Source organism: Schistocerca piceifrons, chromosome 1, assembly GCF_021461385.2.
Source record: "Schistocerca piceifrons isolate TAMUIC-IGC-003096 chromosome 1, iqSchPice1.1, whole genome shotgun sequence".
NCBI lineage: Eukaryota > Metazoa > Arthropoda > Insecta > Orthoptera > Acrididae > Schistocerca > Schistocerca piceifrons.
In genome coordinates this window covers 1,076,233,471-1,076,255,808 of record NC_060138.1, presented here as the reverse complement: position 1 = coordinate 1,076,255,808, position 22,338 = coordinate 1,076,233,471, and the positions used below count along the sequence as shown (strand labels likewise).

Sequence of the window (22,338 nt, the reverse complement as noted above, 5' to 3'; positions counted from 1 at the left end):
GAATCTTGCATATCAGGTTATGGGGATATTTAATTATACTGGTGTATGCTCAACCCAGTGACAATTTGCAGATGGTACAGGGGTGTGTGACCACAGCATGTGACACAATTCCAATGGAGCCAGGCGTGTCACTGCAAAGATCTGAAGGAAGTGTCAGGATGTGCGATAATCACATGCAGCACTGCCTAAGTGTCTACTACTGTGTAACAGATAGATGGGAATGAGAGAACAAAGTGGCCCAAATCACACCAGGTATTGGTATCTGGCAATATCATCAAAGGAACTTTACTTCCAGTTTTGACCAACATTGCCTCCTGTAGGAACAGGACACACTTTTTTTTTAATGCTCTGTATATCTCTCTTCACTCAATTGTTTCACATTAAATTTCATAAAATGACTGTGAATGCTGAAGGAGAAAGATCTTCTTCTGTGAGGCGTAAAAACTGTCACTTGTGGTTGTTTCACCCATTCAGATGGGGCTGCTTCGATTGTTTTCTGTCAAATCATCAGCTGCTTGCTTCTATGTGCATTCATCTGGACAAGGGCTGTTCCCTTGCACTTGATATTCTCCATGGACATGGGACTGATGTGTGCTAGAACACTGATTTGAGTTCTTGTTGGACTTCACCTCACCAGACAGAACTGAACAGAACAGAACTGAATACACAATCACATGTGCTTCAAAGGGCCAGATAAAAAGGAGTCACATTCTGGAGGAGCTGGGGTTCAAACTACTGTTTAGCGCCCAGTTTTGTTTTCCATGATTTTCCTGAATCAATTAAAACAAATGCCAGGTTGGTCCTTTTGAAAAAGCCAAGGACAATTTTCTTCCTTAGCATTATCTACACCAAGCTCATTCTCTATCCCCAATGAACTCAACAAGATGTGAAACATCAATCTTTGTTCCTTTTCTTTCTAAACAGATAATATTGAAAACTTCACTTAGCAAAAACTGCATTGCACATTAACTTCAGAGACCATTACATTTCATGATTAACTCTAACACCCCATTCAAACTTGTTGTGTACTCCGAGTTTCATCGGATGGTTTCTGCAACTTACTAATTTACTTTTGAGAGCATGGCACAGTGGCTACATTGTTGTGCATTGGCAGAGCTGCATGTATGTGCAGGCTGTCCACACTGCAACATATGGGGCCATTCAACAAAATTTTTTAAATATAACAAAATAAAGTGCCTGTGATTCAATACCACACAAAGGATGATCCCTATTGTTAATGGGACCAGGCAGAAAGGTTTTTTTCTAGGTTAAAGCCAAAGTCCAGAAAGACAACAATCAAGAAAAATAGAATAAAAGAAAGGGTAGTATCAATTTACTTCATTAAAATATCAAGGGAATAAAAAATTAAGTAGATGAACTGTTAGTGTGTTTAGGTGATCTCAAAAACAGGAATGAGACTGATATGCTTTGTCTGTCTGATCATCATTTAACTGTGGGGATGGAAAGTGTCACTATAAATGGGTGTAATATAGAATCTTACACTTACAGATCTAACATGGATAAAGGACAAGTTGCCATTTACACAAAAAGGGTATAATACAAGACTGTAGAAATAAGCAAATTTTGTGCCAATCAGTACTTTGAAGTTTGCGCATGTGAACTACAGCTAGATAATGTAGTGTTGATATTAGCAACAGTGTACAGGTCCCCATTAGGAGAGTGGGAGCTATGATTTCAATGTACGCTTTCTAAATAATCCTGATAGGAACAACTAGCTAGAAGTGCTATTAATGACATGTAACTTAGAATCAGTGATCAATTTTCCTACACATATAGCTCAAGACAGTAGCACTCTAATAGATAATTATTTGGACAGCAAGAAGATGTAAAATTAACACATGCTTTCCCTGTGATAAATGGATTATCAGCCCATAATTCACAACTGATTAACTTACAAGACCTTGCAGGGTGTACAGTTCAGAAACAATTAAGTAAAAGTGTAAGGTTGCTCAACCCAGTATCTATAGAGCACTTCAGACAAAGTATACGAAATTTAATTGGGAAGATGTATATAATGAGCCAAATGGTAATGGTAAATGCAACATATTTCTTGATAAATTTATATCCATTTTTTAACATTTTTTCCCAAAAAAAATTCCTAAATTTAACACCAAACAGTTTTCAAAGGTACCTTGGATTACTACAGGTATTTAAGTGTCTTCAGAAAGAAAAAGAAACTGCACGAGGCAGCAAAAATTATTAATGACTCTGAAGTAATTTTACATTATAAAAATTATTATAACATACTGAGAAAAGTTGTCAGAAAATCAAAAAACATGTGTAAGAGATGAAATTAACAACTTGGGCAATAAAATTAAATCAATATGGAATGTTGTTAGAAGGGAGACAGGGAAAGTAACCACTGGGGTAGGTAGTATTACTATTAAAGAGCATGAGACCATCTTAACCAACAGTACACAAGTAGCTAATGTATTTAACAACCATTTCTTAAGTGTAGGTGAGAAAATTGGTCAGAATAGTTCAAAAGAAAAAGCCAAGCAGTACATGGAACAGTCAGTATTGAGAAATCTTAGTCAGATTAAGTTTCATCTAACAACCTCTTGTTGTATACATGGAAGAATCCTGGAGATACTAGATACTAGAAGGTATCAGATAGATTATATAATGGTAAGACAGAGATTTAGGAACCAGGTTTTAAATTGTAAGACATTTCCAGGGGGCAAATGTGGACTCTGACCAGAATCTATTGGTTATGAACTGTAGATTAAAACTGAAGAAACTGCAAAAAAGTGGGAATTTAAGGAGATGGGACCTGGATACACTGAAAGAGCAAGAGGTTGTACAGAGTTTCAGGGAGAGCATAAGGGAACAATTGACAGGAGTGGGGGAAAGAAGTACAGTAGAAGAAGAATGGGTAGCTCTGAGGGATGAAGTAGTGAAGGCAGCAGAGGATCAAGTAGGTAAAAAGATGAGGGCTAGTAGAAATCCTTGGGTAACAGAAGAAATATTGAATTTAATTGATGAAAGGAAAAAATATAAAAATGCAGTAAATGAAGCACACAAAAGGGAGATCGATAGGAAGTGCAAAATGGCTACGCAGGGATGGCTAGAGAACAAATGTAAGGATGTAGAGGCTTATCTCACTAGGGGTAGGATAGATACTGCCTGCAGGAAAATTAAAGAGACCTTTGGAGAAAAGAAAACCACTTGTATGAATATCAAGAGCTCAGATGGAAACCCAGTTCTAAGCAAAGAAGAGAAAGCAGAAAGGTGGAAGGAGTATAAAGAGGGTCTACCGTATTTACTCGAATCTAAGCCACACCTTAAAAATGAGACTCGAAATCAAGGGAAAAAAAATGTTCCCGAATCTAAGCCGCACTTGAAATTTGAGACTCGAAATTCAAGGGGAGAAAAAAGCTTTAGACCGCTCCTCCAAATAGAAACACAGTTGGTCCATTGTAACATGAGACACAATTGAGGTCGAATGGACAGTAGTTTGGTTAAAGTCGTAAGCTTAACAGTTAAGTTTTACTAAGTAGCCATTGCTATGTGTCAGGCGCTCCGTCTGTATCTATACGGGTACCCTTCCTTTTTCACATGCTTCGTCTGGTTTGAATCAAGTGTTTATTTTGCTTTGATCTGATATGTGCCATTCTCTTTGTTATAGGTGTTTATGTCTCTCTAAGCTGAAAATGCATTATTGTACTGTGTCACGCATTGTTTGTCGCATTCTGATAATGAGTGTTTACGATCTGTCGCCGCTCACGGCATGGCTTGCTTTTGTGCGCGCTGCAGCCGCTTACAATAAAAAAAAGAGAGGAATTGTCTCATAAGCGAAATAGAAGCAAGAGACTGCCCCCCCCCTTTTTTTTTTTACTGCTGCTTTCTTTGATAATGATCAACAAGAACCAAATAATAGACTGCGTATGATAGAATTTATTCCAAACGAGAGTTTAGCAAAAATTTTTCTCCGTTTGAAAATCTTTGCAGACGCCTCTTTAGTACATTACATTCTGCACAGAAATTAGTCATCTTAGATTTGTGCTTCATTTCTGACTGTATCACTATTCAGCATAAGACTAACGCGAATATAAACATGACATTATATGTATATTCTTCTGCGTTTGCTGTTGTCTCACTCTAGTTTTGTAGTTTATTCGGCACACAGGAGTTAAATGAGGTAGCAGCAATCACGAAAGAATACATGGCATAATGTTTACATTCTTCTACCTTTTGTTTTAATTTATTTACTGATGCATAGGTTTTTGTGCCAGTATTTATCTTTGTGCCTGCAAAGCATGCCTGTGTAGTGCTACATATATTAGACACCAGAAGTTAGTTGTGGCGGCACCTACCAACATTTTTCAGAACTTCTGCTTACTTTGCACTCTATTCTAAGCTGCACGCGGTTTTTTGGATTACAAAAACCGGGAAAAAAGTGTGGCTTGGATTCGAGTAAATACGGTATACAAAGGCGATGTTTTTGAGGACAATATTATGGAAATGGAAGAGGATGTAGATGAAGATGAAATGGGAGATATGATACTGCGTGAAGAGTTTGACAGAGCACTGAAAGACCTGAGTTGAAACAAGGCCCCGGGAGTAGACAACATTCCATTAGAACTACTGACGGCCTTGGGAGAGCCATTCCTGACAAAACTCTACCATCTGGTGAGCAAGATGTATGAGACAGGCAAAATACCCTCAGACTTCAAGAAGAATATAATAATTCCACTCCCAAAGAAAGCAGGTGTTGACAGATGTGAAAATTACCGAACTATCAGTTTAATAAGTCACAGCTGCAAAATACTAACACGAATTCTTTACAGACGAATGGAAAAACTGGTAGAAGCCGACCTCAGGGAAGATCAGTTTGGATTCCGTAGAAATATTGGAACACGTGGGCAATACTGACCTTACGACTTATCTTAGAAGAAAGATTAAGGATAGGCAAACCTACATTTCTAGCATTTGTAGACTTAGAGAAAGCTTTTGACAATGTTGACTGGAATACTCTCTTTCAAATTCTAAACGTGGCAGGGGTAAAATACAGGGAGCGAAAGGCTATTTACAATTGGTACAGAAACCAGATGGCAGTTATAAGAGTCGAGGGACATGAAAGGGAAGCAGTGGTTGGGAAGGGATTTAGACAGGGTTGTTGCCTCTCCCTGATGTTATTCAATCTGTATATTGAGCAAACAGTAAAGGAAACAAAAGAAAAATTTGGAGTAGGTATTAAAGTCCATGGAGAAGAAATAAAAACATTGAGGTTCGCTGATGACATTGTAATTCTGTCAGAGACAGCAAAGGACTTGGAAGGATGGAGGAGGATATTAGTGTTTAACGTCCCGTCGACAACGAGGTCATTAGAGACGGAGCGCAAGCTCGGGTGAGGGAAGGATGGGGACGGAAATCGGCCGTGCCCTTTCAAAGGAACCATCCCGGCATTTGCCTGAAGCGATTTAGGGAAATCACGGAAAACCTAAATCAGGATGGCCGGAGACGGGATTGAACCGTCGTCCTCCCGAATGCGAGTCCAGTGTGCTAACCACTGCGCCACCTCGCTCAGTCAAAGGACTTGGAAGAGCAGTTGAACGGAATGGACCGCGTCTTGAAAGGAGGATATAAGATGAACATCAACAAAAGAAAAACAAGGATAATGGAATGTAGTCGAATTAAATCGAGTGATGCTGAGGAAATTAGATTAGGAAATGAGGCACTTAAGGTAGTAAAGGAGTTTTGCTATTTGGGGAGCAAAATAACTGATGATGGTCGAAGTAGAGAAGATATAAAATGTAGACTGGCAATGGCAAGGAAAGCGTACTGAAGAAGAGAAATTTGTTAACATCGAGTATAGATTTAAGTGTCAGGAAGTCGTTTCTGAAAGTATTTGTATGGAGTGTAGTCATGTAAGGAAGTGAAACATGGACGATAAATAGTTTGGACAAGAAGAGAATAGAAGCTTTCGAAATGTGGTGCTACAGGAGAATGCTGAAGATTACATGGGTAGATCACATAACTAATGAGGAAGTGTTGAATAGGATTGGGTGTAAGAGAAGTTTGTGGCACAACTTAACAAGAAGAAGGGATCGGTTGGTAAGACATGTTCTGAGGCATCAAGGTATCACAAATTTAGCATTGGAGGGCAGCATGGAGGGTAAAAATCGTAGAGGGAGACCAAGAGATGAATACACTAAGCAGATTCAGAAGGATGTAGGTTGCAGTAAGTACTGGGAGATGAAGAAGCTTGCACAGGATAGGGTAGCATGGAGAGCTGCATCAAACCAGTCTCAGGACTGAAGACCACAACGAACGAACAACCTCTTGTGAAATAAGGAAAATCATTAAATCTTTGAAAAATAAATGTTCTGTTGGAGTAGATGATGTGTCTAACAAGATATTAAAATAATGTGGAGCTGTTACAACTGATGTTCTGAGTCACATATGTAATGCATTACTAACTAAAAGTATATTCCCAGACAGGTTAAAATATGCCATTGTCAAGTCTCTCTGCAAAAAAGGGGACACCACAGATGTCAATAAATACTCACCAGTATCCTTCCTTACAGCATTTTCAAAAATCATCGAGAAAGTAACATATTCAAGAGTGGTTAGCCATCTCAACAGTAATGGGATACTAACCAACTACTACTAACTAATTACAGTTTGGATTTCAAAAATGCTGTTCCTCTGAGAGCAATATACAATTTTGCTGCCCACATAATAGAGAGTTTCAACAGTAAAATCTCACCAATAGGAATTTTCTGTGACTTATCTGAAGCATTTGATTGTGTGAACCATGGCATTATTTTACAGAAACTACAATTCTATGGTATAAACGGAACAGTATATGAGTGGTTTAAGTCATATCTATAGAACAGGGAAAAATTTATCTTTATATGGTTTAAGTGATTTAAGGAAGTTTGTCACTTCTAACTGGTGTGAAATTACATTAGGTGTTCCTCAGCATTCAATCATGGGTTGCCTTCTTTTCTTGATATATGTGAATGACCTCCCTTTTTATCTGAAACCAGAAGCTAAACTGACACTGTTTGCTGATGATACGAACATCATTGTCAATCCAGTAAAAGAAACTCCAATACAAAATGATAAAAAATGTATTTGTAAAAGTTATTAACTGGTTTTCTGTGAATGGGCTTGCTCTGAGCTTCGAAAAAACATAGTACATACAATTTTCTACTGCAAGGAGTACAGTTCCTTCAACAAATATAGCCAGGGTACAGCATACTAAGTTTTTGGGTGTACATATTGATGAGAATCTTAGCTGAAAAATTCATATTTTGGATCTCCTAAAGTGACTAGGTTCAGCAACTTTTGCAAACAGAATAATTCCCAATTTTGAGGCTACAGAAATTAGTAAGCTAACATACTTTGCATACGTTCACTCTCCGATGTCATACGGAATAATATTTTGGGGTTGCTCAACAATTAGGCAAAAAGTATTCACTGTTCAAAAGAAAGTGTTTAGAATAATGTGTGAGGCTCAAAGTCACACGTCTTGTAACAGTGATATTCATGATTATAATACCAGAAGAAAGGAAGACTTAGACTATCCTCTAGTTATCCTAACTTTGGCACAGAAAGGGGTAAAATATGCCGCTGTAAGATTTTTCGATAAATTACCAGATGAAATAAAATGTCTGAAAGACAGCAGTAATAGTTTCAAAAATAAACTGAAATCATATATCTTCTTGACAACTCCTTCTATACCACACATAAATTCTTGAATAGGAATAAATAAATCAATAGGTATAATATATGCATTTTTTTGCTGTTTAAGGGAATGGGATGGGTAACAAAAATTGTAAGCTTTTTTTTAAAAAAAAAAACTTGACTCGTGTGCATTTGTTATGCACTTGACACATTTCACATCACAACAATTACTGTGAGATTGATCAATGGAACACATAACTAACTAACTAACTAACTAACTGTGGTGGTGTGCACTTTCATAGAAGATGAAAACATAATTATTTCAATTGGGCTCATTTGAACAAATTTTTCAGTGGGCACCTTATATGAATTAAGTCAGTACTCTACTCTCAAACCACGGGATTTCTCAAGTCAAATTCCCAGTGGCGCCTAATCAAATTCATGGCAATTCAGTTGGCAAAATCACCAAGACTTTTAAGAGATTGGCTAGCATAATTTGTGCAGTTTTAATTTGGACTTCTTGGAAAGTTGGTCTCTTTCAAACATCACTTCATCCTAACCAGGATTCGTCATCAGATGGGGTTCCTTTAGCTTTGAAAGCCAGGAAAAACCATTTTCACATAATTACATTCACTAACAAGAACACAGTAAACAGTACTGTATTTGAATTTATAGAAGTAAAATTTGCTTGGTTGTTGCATTCCTTTCATTATCTTTCATTTACCTAACTAGCATGTATGCTAGTTGCAACATCGTCTAGTTGTAACCACTATCAAGTCCAAACCTGAAACATTACAACACTTACAAAGAGAGGTCCCCAGTGGTGGGATAGACTTTTTTGAAACCATCTACACAGTGATGTAGGTTAAGGTCTCAGGTATCATCTCCTGCAACCATTCTTACTGGTTGGCATTTGTTTATGAGTAATTAACAAAAAAACAATATTGGAATTTTGCACGATGCTCTACAGCTTTGAAAAGGAAATGCTATACAGACCAGTTGCTTAGTGTATAGGTTGACACATAGTCCTGAATTTTGTCAGGTTCTTTGAATTTTTTTATTTATATGCCTTTACTGAAATGAATTTGATCTTAGTTTTATTTAATTAATTGGCTTAAATATATTTTTTTTATTTCTATTCCTTTATCACATCATTTTAATCATCATATTAACTTTTCCACTTGCCCTCATTTTTCTTCATATCATTCTTCTTCCTCTTGGAATCTTTGTGCATGTGAAATTACTTATTTTTATTTATCCATCCTAATATTTAAACATTTTGTAATGTGTACCTATCAGCTCAAAAATATAAGATGAAATTATTTATTATACTGACTGTACAATGGTGTCAAAAACATATTTTTCATTACAAGATATAAATTTCTTTCGACAGTAACTGTCATACAAACATTTAAAACATAAATTCTTATAGCACAATGGACAAAATAATGCAGATGAAGATTTAAACTACAGAAACGATGAAGTAAATGAGGAATAGAAATAATGAATTCAATAACAGGAATGAAAATACAGGATGATAAAAAGGGAATAAAGTATATCCAAGTTGATACACAAAAATAATTATGATTACACACAAACATTCCAAGTGGAAAAAGACTGATAGAAAGAAAAATAAGAGCAAATGGAAAAGTTATTATGATGGTAAAATGACACAATAAAGTAATAGAAATAAAAAAAATTATATTTAAACCAATTAATTGAATATAAATAATGATCAAAGTCCTTTTGATCAAGATCTACAAACAATAAAATTCAAAGCACCTGACAACAACCTACAGCCTTTTTGTATGTGAGGACTGTACATTAACCATTACACTATTCTGTATAGTTTCCTTTTGTAAAGCTGTAGAGCATCACACAAAATTCCAAATTTTTTTTCCGTCAATTACTTGTAAGAGAGGGTGCACCAAGGAGAATGGTTGCACGGTGTTATATCTGAGACCTTAACCTACATCACAGTACAGATGGTTTCAAAAAGTCATTTCCATCAGAGGGGACCTCTCCTTGTTAGCACTGAAAGTATGTTTATTATGAACACCAACATACAGCCACAGCAGAATTGGACTGGTGGATGGACAGTGCAGCTATTTATAAGAACCTCTCAGAACTGATAAATACTAAATGACAAATTTGAACTGGTGTCCTGCAGCAAACCAGCCAGTGACGCTAACTGCTGTGCAATGCTATGGTGAAATTAGGGCATTATTGTCACCTGCCATTTCCCTTGCTTAATCTCACTCTGAATTTTCTTATAGCCTCTGTAACAGTTTTTACTCCTGAAAGGAGAGGACCTTCCTTCTTCAACATTCACAGTCATCCTGTTAAATTTAATGTAAGATACCAACTGAATGAAGAGAGACATAGGGGGTGTTTAAAAAATGTGGTTGTGCATTCTGTTCTGCTAGCTGTGGTGAAGTCTAACAAAAACTCAGATCTACATCCTAGAAAACATCAAAACATTTGACTAGTCCCATGACCATGGAGAACAGCAAGTGGAAGGGAAAGCGCTTGTCCACAACAGTGAACATGGATGAAACGGGCTGAGGATTAATAGTTATCAATTTAAGCAGCCAACTGAACAAGTGAAACAACCGCAAATTTTCCGAAACACAATTATGTTGATTTTTATCACTAGTGTTATGGCCTTTGTGACTTTTAACATTTTTTGGTTAATTATAAATATCAGTAATTCCTTGTTGTAGTAGTAAACAGTAAACTCTGATGAAATCTTCTCAGGTTATCAACCAACAGTATTGTCTTGAGCATCAAGTCGACATCTTGCTCAGCTAATAATCTGAGCAGATTTGTTCAGTAGGATGTACTGAAAAAGCCTACTGTCTCACTCAGCAAGAATGATCTACCTTTGTTTGGTTCTTCTCAGGGGACATTATGGTGAATGTTCCAGACTCCAATGTTCCCAAATCTCCACCAATCCATTCCAGTTCTAGTACACAGTCTTCAAGTTGGTAGTTTGTCTCCTTCAACATGCATCTGGCATCTCCAGTTTTCACCCAAGATGATCTAAAATAACATCATAAATTTAAAAAATTTAAGTACGAGATATAGCTTAGCAACAATTAATAGACTGAAGTTATGGTTCTTCTCTTTAGCACATATAACATCCACATGTAAGATCCTCTGTGTTTCTCAGAATTTTTGTGTTTCCCCTCCCCTATTTTTCCCAGCATCTTCTTCCTCCACCATCCACTATTCTTGTTGTTTCTCTCACCTTCCTCACCATCATATTCATCTACTTTTCTTTTAAAGAATGTAATAGTTATGAGCTGTTTCTTGTTTCTTTTCATGTTGCATGAATGAGCTGCTTGTTTCTAGTGGAGTGGTATTCTGAGGGTGATTCTACACTTAAAAACAAAATATTCACTGCACAAAAATGTACAACACTGAAAACAGAAAATGACTGGGGAGTCCCTCAATTTAAGAATAAACTGCAAGTGTAACAATACAGCTGCTGATGCAAAACCTTGAGAAAAACTGAAACTAAGTAAAATAATCAAAGAAATTTATGTTGCCACCATAAGCTAAGCTGCTATAAGTGAATAATACTTTACTGACAGCTAATTTTGATAGGAAATTTTCAAATTGTGTAAGAACACTTTAAAATAAAAACATCTTAGTAGGATAGATTAAAACATGAAACATCAGATCCAAGTTAAGTTGTCCAAATCAAGAAAATTTACATCAAAGCCTGTAGTGCTGCCACTTGTTTTCCACATAACATAGTAATGAAGATCTGTCATAGTTGTACAATGTATATCAGTAGGTCTAACATTTGCATACTAGTCATAAATAAAGTATTATTCTTTAAAAAAAAAGTATATGGTGAAAAAATTAATTTCTATAAACACACTGCTAGGAAAAAATAAAGTTGTACACCCTTTGAGAGCTTTACAATTCACTCAAGATTTATTGTTGCAACAATGCATATGGATTAAATGAAATAATTACATTTACAGATCCATAGCAAATGCCTTTCTGGGGTACCAGACACCATGCTGAAACACTCATATTAGTATGTGGTGTAGCCTCCATGGGCAGCAACGCAGGTGTCAACTCTGGCATCCAGTTGATTGTACAATTGGTGAACACATCCTGGGATATGTTATGCCATGCCTGCTCGACCTGTTTATGTAGTTGTAACAGTTGTTGGTTGATGAGTCGCGCTGATCACTACTCGTCCCATCATATTACAGACATGCCCCGTTGGAGACAAGTCTGGAGATTGTGCTGGCTAGAAAAGTTGTTGCATGTCTGCAGAGCATGTTGAGTTTCAAGGTCAGTGTGTGGGCAAGCACTATCCTGTGGGAACAACACATGACCCTCCCGTTGCAAGAGTGGCAAAAGCATGGGTCAAACAACATTTTGCACGTATTGAGTGCTGGTTAGCATCCCCTCCACAAACATCAAAGGTAAATTAAAGTTGTAACTTACTGCACCTCAGATCATAAAACATGGACTGGGGCAAATGCATGTCTTGGGAAAATGCACTCTAAATGACGTGGTCATCAGGTCTACGTCACACGCGAAAATACAATGACTTGCATACAGGTAGGATCTGTTTTCATCTCTGAAGACCATAGTGCACCATTCCATCTTCCAAGTGATCATCTGACAGCACCAGTCAAGCCGCCCATGTCGATGCTGTGGCATTAGTGGAAGACAGACTAGAGGTGTGCATGCCCACAATCCCACTGCTGATAACCGATTTGCAACAGTTTATGTTGACACATCTGGGCTCAATGTGCTGTCATAGCTGTAAGCTCTGCCACTGCTGCTCTTACAATACTATGATCCTGGTAAGTGTCAGAGCTACATGGACATCCAGAACCTTGTCCATGGGTGGAAAATGTAACACGGCTACTGATACCAACATCATTGCAAAACTAACATAGCACGTCCAACTTGTGTGGCAATTCTCCAAAAGGACCATCCCAGCACTCAGAAGGCCACAATTTGAGCCATTTCAGACTTGCTCAGTTGCTTCACATGTTTCCACAACATTGAGTCTTCTGAACATAAGCATTCCCTATTAAATGGTAGACACAAATGGTGCTCTGATCACTATTCCATTATGCTATCTGTTGATGAACAACATTTAAACCATTATCAGTACATCTATTATCATCCAGGTTGTTTATGCCATCATTGGATCAAAATTGATGTTGTATTACCAGATGTACTAATTTTTCCCTGGCAATTTATATTAGAGATGTGGATAACATTTAACACAAAAAAGTTTTTAAATAAAACACCTTTATTCACTGACAGCATAAAAATGAAAGTGAAACTAAACATGCAGGAAATAACAGCGGTTCACTGGTCCATTTTCACTGAAAGCCTAGGTTTCCTAAATATGATGTGCACCCACTCTTATTTACTGATCTTTTTACAAGATGGTGATTTTTACATCTGGCATTTCATGGGGAGCCAATATGTTTCTTAATTTATGGCAAATTTTGAACTTGATGTCCTGCAATATACGTTAATGACAACTCAATCACTCGAAAATGGCATAAAAGGCTGTAACCTAGATCATAATTAAATAAACAGCAATACAGTCAAATGGTGGTGTGTTCATTTAAAAACTGTTGTGTGACTGTTGCTTAGTAACATCAAAGACTGTCATACAACTGCTTTGAAGTGTTTGTAAGTACAATGAAGGTGTAAACAATAAATATCATTGGAAAATAGCAACTAGTCTTCAAATGGAACATAGAATTTTACTGGCACTTTTTATTTGTTCCCTGATAGCCATAGAAAATTCCTAGCCATGATTACAAAGAAGAAACAAATTCTCTAAATGTTAATAAATTATGAGACAGATTTACTGGCCAAGACTTACCTTCAGGCAATATCTAAATGTTAAAACATTATGAAAAATCCAGGATGGAATGTAACAATTTACTGAAAAGGATAGTTGCTACTCACCATGTAATGGACATGCGAAATCATGGATAGGCACAAGAAGAGACTGTCAGAAAATGAGCTTTCGGCCAACAATGCCTTCATCAGATACACACACACACACACACACACACACACACACATGTAACTCTCACACACATGACCACAGTCTCTGGAGCATGATGGGAGACACAACTGGGTGGTGGGAGTAAGAAGGCGGCTGGGTTGGGGAGGGGTAGGGATAGCAGGTTAGGGGTGGGGGGTGGTAAAGCATTGCTTGTGGGAGCATAAAGGGACAAGGCGGAGAAAGGGTATGACAAGGTAGGAGTGGGGGATGGTAAAGTGTTGCTTGTATGAGCAAACAGGGACAAGGCAGAGGGAGGGTAGGACAGCTAGGTGCAGTCAGGAGGTCAGATGGGGGGCAGGGGAGGGTTAGCAGAAAAATAGAGAGGTAAAAAGACTGTGGGTGCGTTGCTGGAATGGAGGACTGTGTGGTGCTGGAATGGGAACAGAGAAGGGGCTAGAGAGTAAGGACAAAGACTAACACAGGTTGAGGCCAGGAGGGTTACAGGAATGTAGGATATATTGCAGGGAGAGTTCCCACACCTGCTCAGTTCAGAAAAGTTGGTTTGGTGGGAAGGATCCAGATGGCACAGGCTGTGAATCAGTCACTGAAGTGAAGAATGTTGGGTTGAACGGCATACTCAGCAACGAGATTGGTCCAGCTATTTCTTGGCCACAGTTTGTCTGTGGCCATTCATGCTGACAGAAAGCTTGTTTGTCACGCCCACATAGAATGCAGCACACTGGTTGCAGCTTAGCTTGTATATCACATGATTGGTTTCACAGGCCTTTGATGGTATAGGTGATGCTTGTGACTAGACTGGAGTAGGTGGTGGTGAGAGGGATGTATTATACAGGTCTTGCATCTACATCTTTAACAGGGATATGAGCCATGAGGCAAGGGTTTGGGAGCCGGAGTTGTGTAGGGGTGAACAAGAACATTGTGTATGTTCGTTGGACAGCAGAATCCCACCGTGGGAGGGGTGGGAGGGATAGTGGGTGGGACGTTCCTCATTTCAGAGCACAATGAGAGCTAGTCCAAACCCTGATGGAGAATACGATTCAGTTGCTCCAGTTCTGGATGGTGCGATGTCATGAGAGGAATGCTCCTCCGTGGCTGGACGGCAGGAATGGGAGGTGGTGGGTGACTGGAGAGATAAGGCACAGGAGATCTGGTTCCTTACAAGGTTGGGACAGTAATTACGGTCTTTGAAGGCCTCAGTGAGACCCTCATGTATTTTGTGAGAGACCACTTGTCATTACAGATGTAATGACCATGGGTGACCACACTGTATGAAAGGTACTTCTTGAGATGGAAAGGGTGACAGCTGTCAAAGTAGAAGTACTGCTGGTGGTTAGTAGATCTGATGTAGATGGAGGTACCGACATAGCCATCTTTGAGGTGGAGGTCAACATCAAGTAAGGTGGCTTGTTGGGTTGAGTAGGACCAGATGAACCAAATGGGGGAGAAGGTGTTGAGGTTCTGGAGGAATGTGGACAGCACCCTCTATCCAGAACATGATGATGCCATCAATAAATCCGAACCAGGTGAGGGCTTTGGGATTCTGGGTGTTTAGGAAGGATTCCTCTAGATGGCCCATGAATAGGTTGGCATATGATGGTGCTATGCGAGTGCCCACAGTCCTAGACCAGATTTGTTTGTAAGTAATATGTTCAAAGGAAAAGTAATTGAAGGTGAGGATATGCTTGGTCATAGCAATTAGGAAGAAGGTTGTAGATCTGGAATCCATCTGGCCTTGGGAAAGCCAGTGTTCAATAGCATTAAGATTAGGAGGAAGGTTGTAGGTTTGGAATCCATTGGGTATTGGGAAAGATAGTGTTCAATAGAATTACGGCCATGGGCATTAGGGATGTTATTGTAAAGGGAGGCGGCATCAATATTGATGAGCAGGAACAGGAACTGTGGAGAGTCAGAGGAGGAAATGGTTGGTATCTTTTATATAGAAGAGGAAGATGCAGATAATAGGCTGAAAGTGTTGGTTTACAAGAGCAGAGACTCACTCAGTCGGGGCACAGTTTCCAGCCACAATGGGGAGTCCTGGGTGGTTGGGTTTATGGACTTCAGGAAGCATGTAGAAGGTAGGAGTGTGGGGAATGGTAGGGGTGAGGAGAGAGATAGAACTTTGGGAGAGGTTATGGGATGGGCGTAGGGATTAGAGGAGAGACTCGATATCCTGCTGCATTTCTGGAATGGGGTCACTGTGGCAGCATTTGTAGGTGGATGAATCTGACAACTGGTGGAGTCCTTCCACAGTTCAAAGCACCAGTGGTGGAGCCTTTGTTAGCAGGTAGGATTATAAGGTTAGGATCAGTTTTTAGGTGATGGATTGTGGCTTTTTCCATACATGTAAGGTTATTTTGCATGCTGAGGGTTTTCAGGAACGATGTTGACTCAAGGTTCATGGTTAAAAAACTCTAGAAATTTAGACGGGGGTTATGTGGGGGCTGTGGGTGTGGATCACAGCTGGATAGAGGAGTGGACTCAGTCAGGCAGGGTTCAACATTGGTCTTAGATTGAGTCTGATTGGTAGGGTTGGTGGTGAAAAAGTGTTTCCACTGTAGAGACTGAGAAAAGGAGAGAAGATCTTTAACAAGTCCTGCATGATTGAATTTGGGAGTGGGGCAAAAGGAGAGGCCTCTCTCTCCTTTTCCTCTTACCCTCCCCCACCCTCCAACCAATCTCCCAGACTGTACCTAGCTGCCCTACTCCTACTCTCTCTCTCTCTCTCTCTCTCTCTCTCTCTCTCTCTCTCTCTCTCTCTCTCTCTCATCCCTATATGCTCCCACAAGCAGCATTTTACTGTCCCCCTCCCCTACCCTGCGATCCCTCCCCTGCCCTGCCCCAGTCTCATCCTTACCACCCAGCTGCATCTCCCATCATACACTGTTGCTTACAGTGTGGCCTCTGCAGCCAGAGACTGTGGTCATATATAGTGGGTGCGTGTGGGTGTGTGTTCTGTCTCCGATGAGGGCCTTGTTGGTCAAAAGTTCATTTCTTGACAGTCTTTCTGTTGTGCCTATTGGCGACTTAGAATCTCTACTATATGGTGAGTAGCAACTATCCTTTTCATAATATTGTTAGTAAATTATGAGACAGATTTACTGCCTAATATTTAACTTTAGACAGTGAAATATGTAGTACTGCTAATAGTTAGATACACATAAACTTAAAAATTCTTAACTAATAGTTCCTTCCTTGGGGAGGAAAAAGGGATAGATTGGGAGAGGTTAAAATGAAGGACAGGTCACTGAACTCCCAGGGTTATAGAGGGTGATGGTGGACATGTTACTGAATTTGTGAAATCTGTTGCCTTCTGCAAGAGATTATGGCAGTCACAAACAAACACAGTAGTCTGGAGCTAGCATTGCTTGCAGTGCTGTAATTGCTACCAATAAACTAGCTGGAAAAATATTAGCCATCCCCTTACCAGAGCACACTGGTCACTTTGAAGCACTTTAGAACCAATACTAGCTGGCCATGAGACCCTCCACCTCCAGCATACATCATGGTAGCAAAGTGTTACGTATGTGCCAATCAGTTTTATGGAATCAGTACAGTAAGATGGGTCAATGTGGAGGTACAACACAATGGCAGAAGGTGCTATTGTGAGTAGATGTGCCAATGACCACACCATAATGAAGCTGCCTAATTTGCTGGTGTAGCAATGCCAACTGTCCAATGTGGTTATAAGGAATACTGTGCCATTAACTTCAATGGAACATGATGTAAAAACAGTGGTCTTACGAAGATCCTAAGTGACAGGACTGAAGATGAGTGCTGTGCCTTGCCAATCATAATTGGTTTCAAACACAAAAGAAACTGCTGCTGTCAATAGATGTAGATCATTCTCATTCTGAGTGTACACTGCATATGGAAGTCCACGGAATGGGCATCTGGAGTTGGGTAACTTGCAAAATCCCATTTCTCAAAGCAGCACATAAGGCTTCCTGTCTTCACTGAGCCAAACAAACACAGAAACTGGGCTGCAGCTGTCTGGAGGTGTGTAGTGTGGTCTGATGAGTTACAATTGTGCCTCTTTTCAAATGATGTAATGTGATGACTGCACCAGTATCCCAAAGAGGGATTTTACCAGTAGTGTACAAGGAGGGTACAGTTCAAGCCATAGGTGATATTGTAATATTTTGAGGAGTTTTCATATCATAAATTGGGTCCCACTATTTCACACTCCCATGAGCATGAACCACGGTATTTATTTCAACATTCTAGGTGATCCAAAGTTGCCCTTTATTCTATATCTTCACGAAGAGTAGGCTCCAGACACACTCATCTTCCAGGTTGACAACAGCCTTATTCATTAGCCTGCAATATGTGCTCCTGGTTTTATGAACTCTCGGGCAACATGTAGTGCCCTGAATGGCCTGCTAAATCATCTAATCTTAATCCCACTCAAAATGTCTGGCACTATTTTGAAGAGTGGGTGAAACATAGCAATCAACATCCACACAATTTGGTGGCTCAATGGGATCCAAATCATGTATGAGTGACTTCAGCTGTATATGGCATGCCTGAGGATACTTGCGGACTCTCTTCTTCACCAAATTGAAGCCATTATCAAGACTAGAGGCACTGTTACATGGTTCCAACATGATGTAGTCAGGGCAAAGGGGAGGGGGAAAACATTCTTGTACAGTGTGCTTATGATGTTCACAGGACTGGGGCAAGTCTGCTTTGAGAGCTTTGAGGTAAGCATTAGAAAACAAAACATATGAAGATTTTTATAACAAGAACATATGACATATGATCTCACAAAATATCATGAGCAGTCATTATAATTGAACAAGTTTATAAAAATAGTACTTTTTCAGCAAAGTAAACCAGATCAAAGATGACAACCAAAAGAGGGATGACTCCACTACCCACAGGAAACACAGAAATAGAAAATTCAACACAATACTGTACTGTGTAGGATAATATTGAATCATTTAACAGAGTCATAGGTACTCTAGCTTCCAAAATAGCAGCAACAGAAGCAGCACATGTTCAAATATCACAGGAAGCAGCAAAACAGCAGAAACATATACTTCCCAGGGTTCAATCTCTTACATAAAGTGTTGAAGTGGAACTACTTGAAGCTGAATTAGTACTGAATGCCCTCTCATCTAAGGATAATATTAGTGTGGCCTGAAGTTTACATGTTTGTGGATTCAGGGCACTAAGAACTAGAAGTACAGGTTCAACACCCCTATAAACACTATCAGCTATCACCATAACTACAGCTACTCCAGAAAACTGCAAAAAAGATTATAGTGTAACAAAATCTTAAATAATGTTCCCATTGCAATTACAATACACATCAAGTGTGAATGATAGCAAAACATCCAACAAATCCAGAGACTTGCCATATTTAGTCAAGAGTGTAAGAGATAACCCTAGCAAAAATGTGCTTTACATACTCAGAAAAATTAAGTAAACCCTATGTGAGAAAGGTAACATTGTTTCTATGAAAACCTGTTGAGTAAATTTAGAAAACTGATATTCAAGAAAGACTGAACAATAATTCTACCATATGTCTCACATAAGGAAGATAAGAATAAGATAAAAATCATCAGGGCACATATGAAGTCATATGGATAGTAATTAGTTCCTTGCTTCATAAGTGAATGAAATGTAACTGTCAGTCTCCGATATTGGGACAGATTGTAAATACGAGGTCTGTTCAAAAAATTCCGGAACTTTGTCCACAAAACTTTTCTGCATTTACCTTTTACTTTTAGTGCATAGCCTTCTCCACAATTGAGACACTGTTCCCAATGCAGTTTCTACTTCCAGAAGTCTTGGTATGCCTCTTGCTGGATCGCATGAAGTGCCATGTGTGAATTTTCTTTTATCTTGTTGTATTGCTGCAAATCTTCGTCCTCTCAATGGGGTTTTCAACTTTGGAAATAAAAAAAGTCCGCAGGGGGCAGGTCTGGAGAGAACACAGGATGAGGCAGGACAATGATTTCGTTTTTTGTGCAATAGTCATACACTAACAGGGATGATTGTGTAAGTGTGTAATTGTGATACAAGAACCATGAATTGTCTCACCACATTTCAGGCCATTTCCTTCTCGCTGACGTCGTAACCTGTCGCAACAGTGCATCGATTAACAGTTTGTCCCTGTGGCACGAATTCAGGATGGACTAATCCTTCAAAGTCAAAGAAAACTATCAGCATGGCTTTGGCATTTGACCTGACCTGATAAGCTTTTTTTGGAGAACCTTTCCCGACCCATTGTGAAGATGGTCACGACATCATAACCATAGGCCCATGTGTCATCACCAGTTATGATTCTCTTAAGGAACATTTTGTTCTCATCTGCATGATCCATAAGCTCTTCACAGATTGTGAGACAAACGTCTTTCTGGTCTGGGCTCATGAACCATGGGATGAATTTGGCGGCAACACAATGCGTTCCAAGATGCTGTGTCAACATTTCACGAAATGATCTAACTGAAATATTACACTCTTCTGCAATCTCTCAGTCAGTCAGTCAGTCTTCTATTAGTATGCACAATTTAATTGACATTTCTGACATGAGCATCATCGGTAAACGTCGAAAGGCATCCTGAATGAGGGTCATTTTTAACTTCCATTCGGCCATTTTTAAACCGTGTGAACCATTTGTAACACCAATTATGGCTTAAGCACTCACCACCATAGGATTCCTGCTTCATTTTATGTGTGTCTGTAAAGATTTTCTTGAGTTTCACGAAAAAGTTAATGCTGACTTATTGCTCCTCTAACTCAGCCATCTTGAAATTCACAGACTATACAACACAACATTCTACTCAATACAGCAATGTACAATTACTAATAGGCATACAACAATGAAACTTCAGGCAGTTATACATTAAACATAGGCATGTGAACGGATGACGACCGCATTTTGCTCCAACACACTATTGGCACTAAATTATGAATGTTCCAGAATTTTTTGAATGGACCTCATAAGTAGATGTAATTAACCTCACTTCACTTGATACATTATATTTGTATTAATGACCTTGCAGACCGTATGAATAGTAACCTCAAACTTGTTGCAAAGGATGCAGTTATCTATAATGAAGTACTGTGTGAAAGAAGCTGCACAAATATTGAGTCACATCTTGGTAAGATTTCAAAGTGGTGCAAAGCCTGGCAAATTGCTTTAAATGTTCAGAAACGTAAAATAGTGCAATTCACAAAATGTGAAAAAAAAAAGTAATATCCCATGACAATAATATCAATGAGTCACTGTTGTATTCGGCCAACTTGTACAAATACTTGGATGTAACACTTTACAGGGAAATGAAATGGAATTATCACATAGTACCGGTAGGCTCAGTTGGGGGTATATCAGGTGATAGGCATCAGTTTGCTGGTAGAGTACTGGGCAAGTGTAATCAGCCTACAAAGGAAATTGCTTACAAATCACTTGTGTGACTCATTCTAGAATATCACTCAATTATGTGGGGCCCTCACTAAATAGGACTAACAGGTGATATTGAACATACACAGAGAAGTGCAGCATGAATAGTCACAGGTTCGAAGATACACAAAAATTATCCAGAGAAAGCCTACTAACAAAGTTTCAAGAACTGGCTTTAAATGATTGACTCTCTGAATACATTACACATTGCTTACATAGGGATCATGAGGACAATATCAGAATAATTATAGCATGCACAGAGGGCTTTCAATCATTCATGAACAGAACAAGAAGAAACCCTAATGACTGGTAAACTGGGACATATCCCCTGCTATGCATTTCACAGAAGTTTACACTGAGAGAGAGAGAGAGAGAGAGAGAGAGAGAGAGAGAGAGAGAGAGAGAGAGAGATCTTGCCTCCTTGACTCTCTTGATATAGTTATTGTACCCTTCTTTTCTTTTCCTTGCCTGATGATGTGTCACTACAAGGTTAGCACATTAAACTGATTTGGCAATGTTAGTGGTAGAGTTTCATCTAATGTCCCTCATGTTCTCTCAACCCTCCCCTCTCCCTCCCTCCCTCCCTGTGGGAACTGTTTTGAAATCTTTTCATATTGTGTAACTGGCGGGATGTGGGTACCTGTCTGGTATTAACCTAGTTGGGTGTGGGAAACCACATCCAGGTTGTCTGGCACACAAAATGTTGTAATTAATCAAGTGGGCAGACACTATCCTGGGCCGCTATGCCTCCCTGAATCCAAAAAGGAATCCAAAAAATGACATGTTTACGCATTTGGCTACCAGGGCAAATCTGCACATTTTGAAGAATACTCTCTGCAATATATAAATATAGACTTACTCTATGTTGAGTGACACACTATAGCTGAAAATATTGCAGAACAACTATAAATCACTGTGGTTGTGTGATCTAATCTAGAAAATGGGATTAATTTTGACACTTTGAAAAACTGAATGCTTTAGTAACAGAAATGTTATGTGAAGTTTCGCATAATATCAATCTGAAATGTTGTAGTTGCAGTGTACTATTCAGTAAAGACAGGAGGCTGGTGCCAAGAGTCAACTAGAACGCCCCCAACACACACACAATTTCTCAACATAATGTGGTTGACTTCAACATCTGTTTAATAACCTGTGCTATCTGCACCCTACTCCTCAACACCAGCATTCACAACCTGAACAGAAAGAAACTCTCCCTGCAACATATCCTCCATCCCTACAACCC

General features: G+C 39.1%; 1 protein-coding gene across 1 annotated transcript in view; it reads right to left on the bottom strand.

Annotated features, from left to right (window-relative positions):
• LOC124770302 (tectonin beta-propeller repeat-containing protein) overlaps positions 1-22,338 on the bottom strand; it is a 209,901-nt gene that overhangs the window by 89,133 nt on the left and 98,430 nt on the right. Inside the window, exon 11 of the mRNA XM_047249192.1 lies at positions 10,539-10,698. Within this exon, the coding sequence (XP_047105148.1) occupies positions 10,539-10,698 (160 nt within the window). The remainder of the gene's footprint in view (positions 1-10,538; positions 10,699-22,338) is intronic.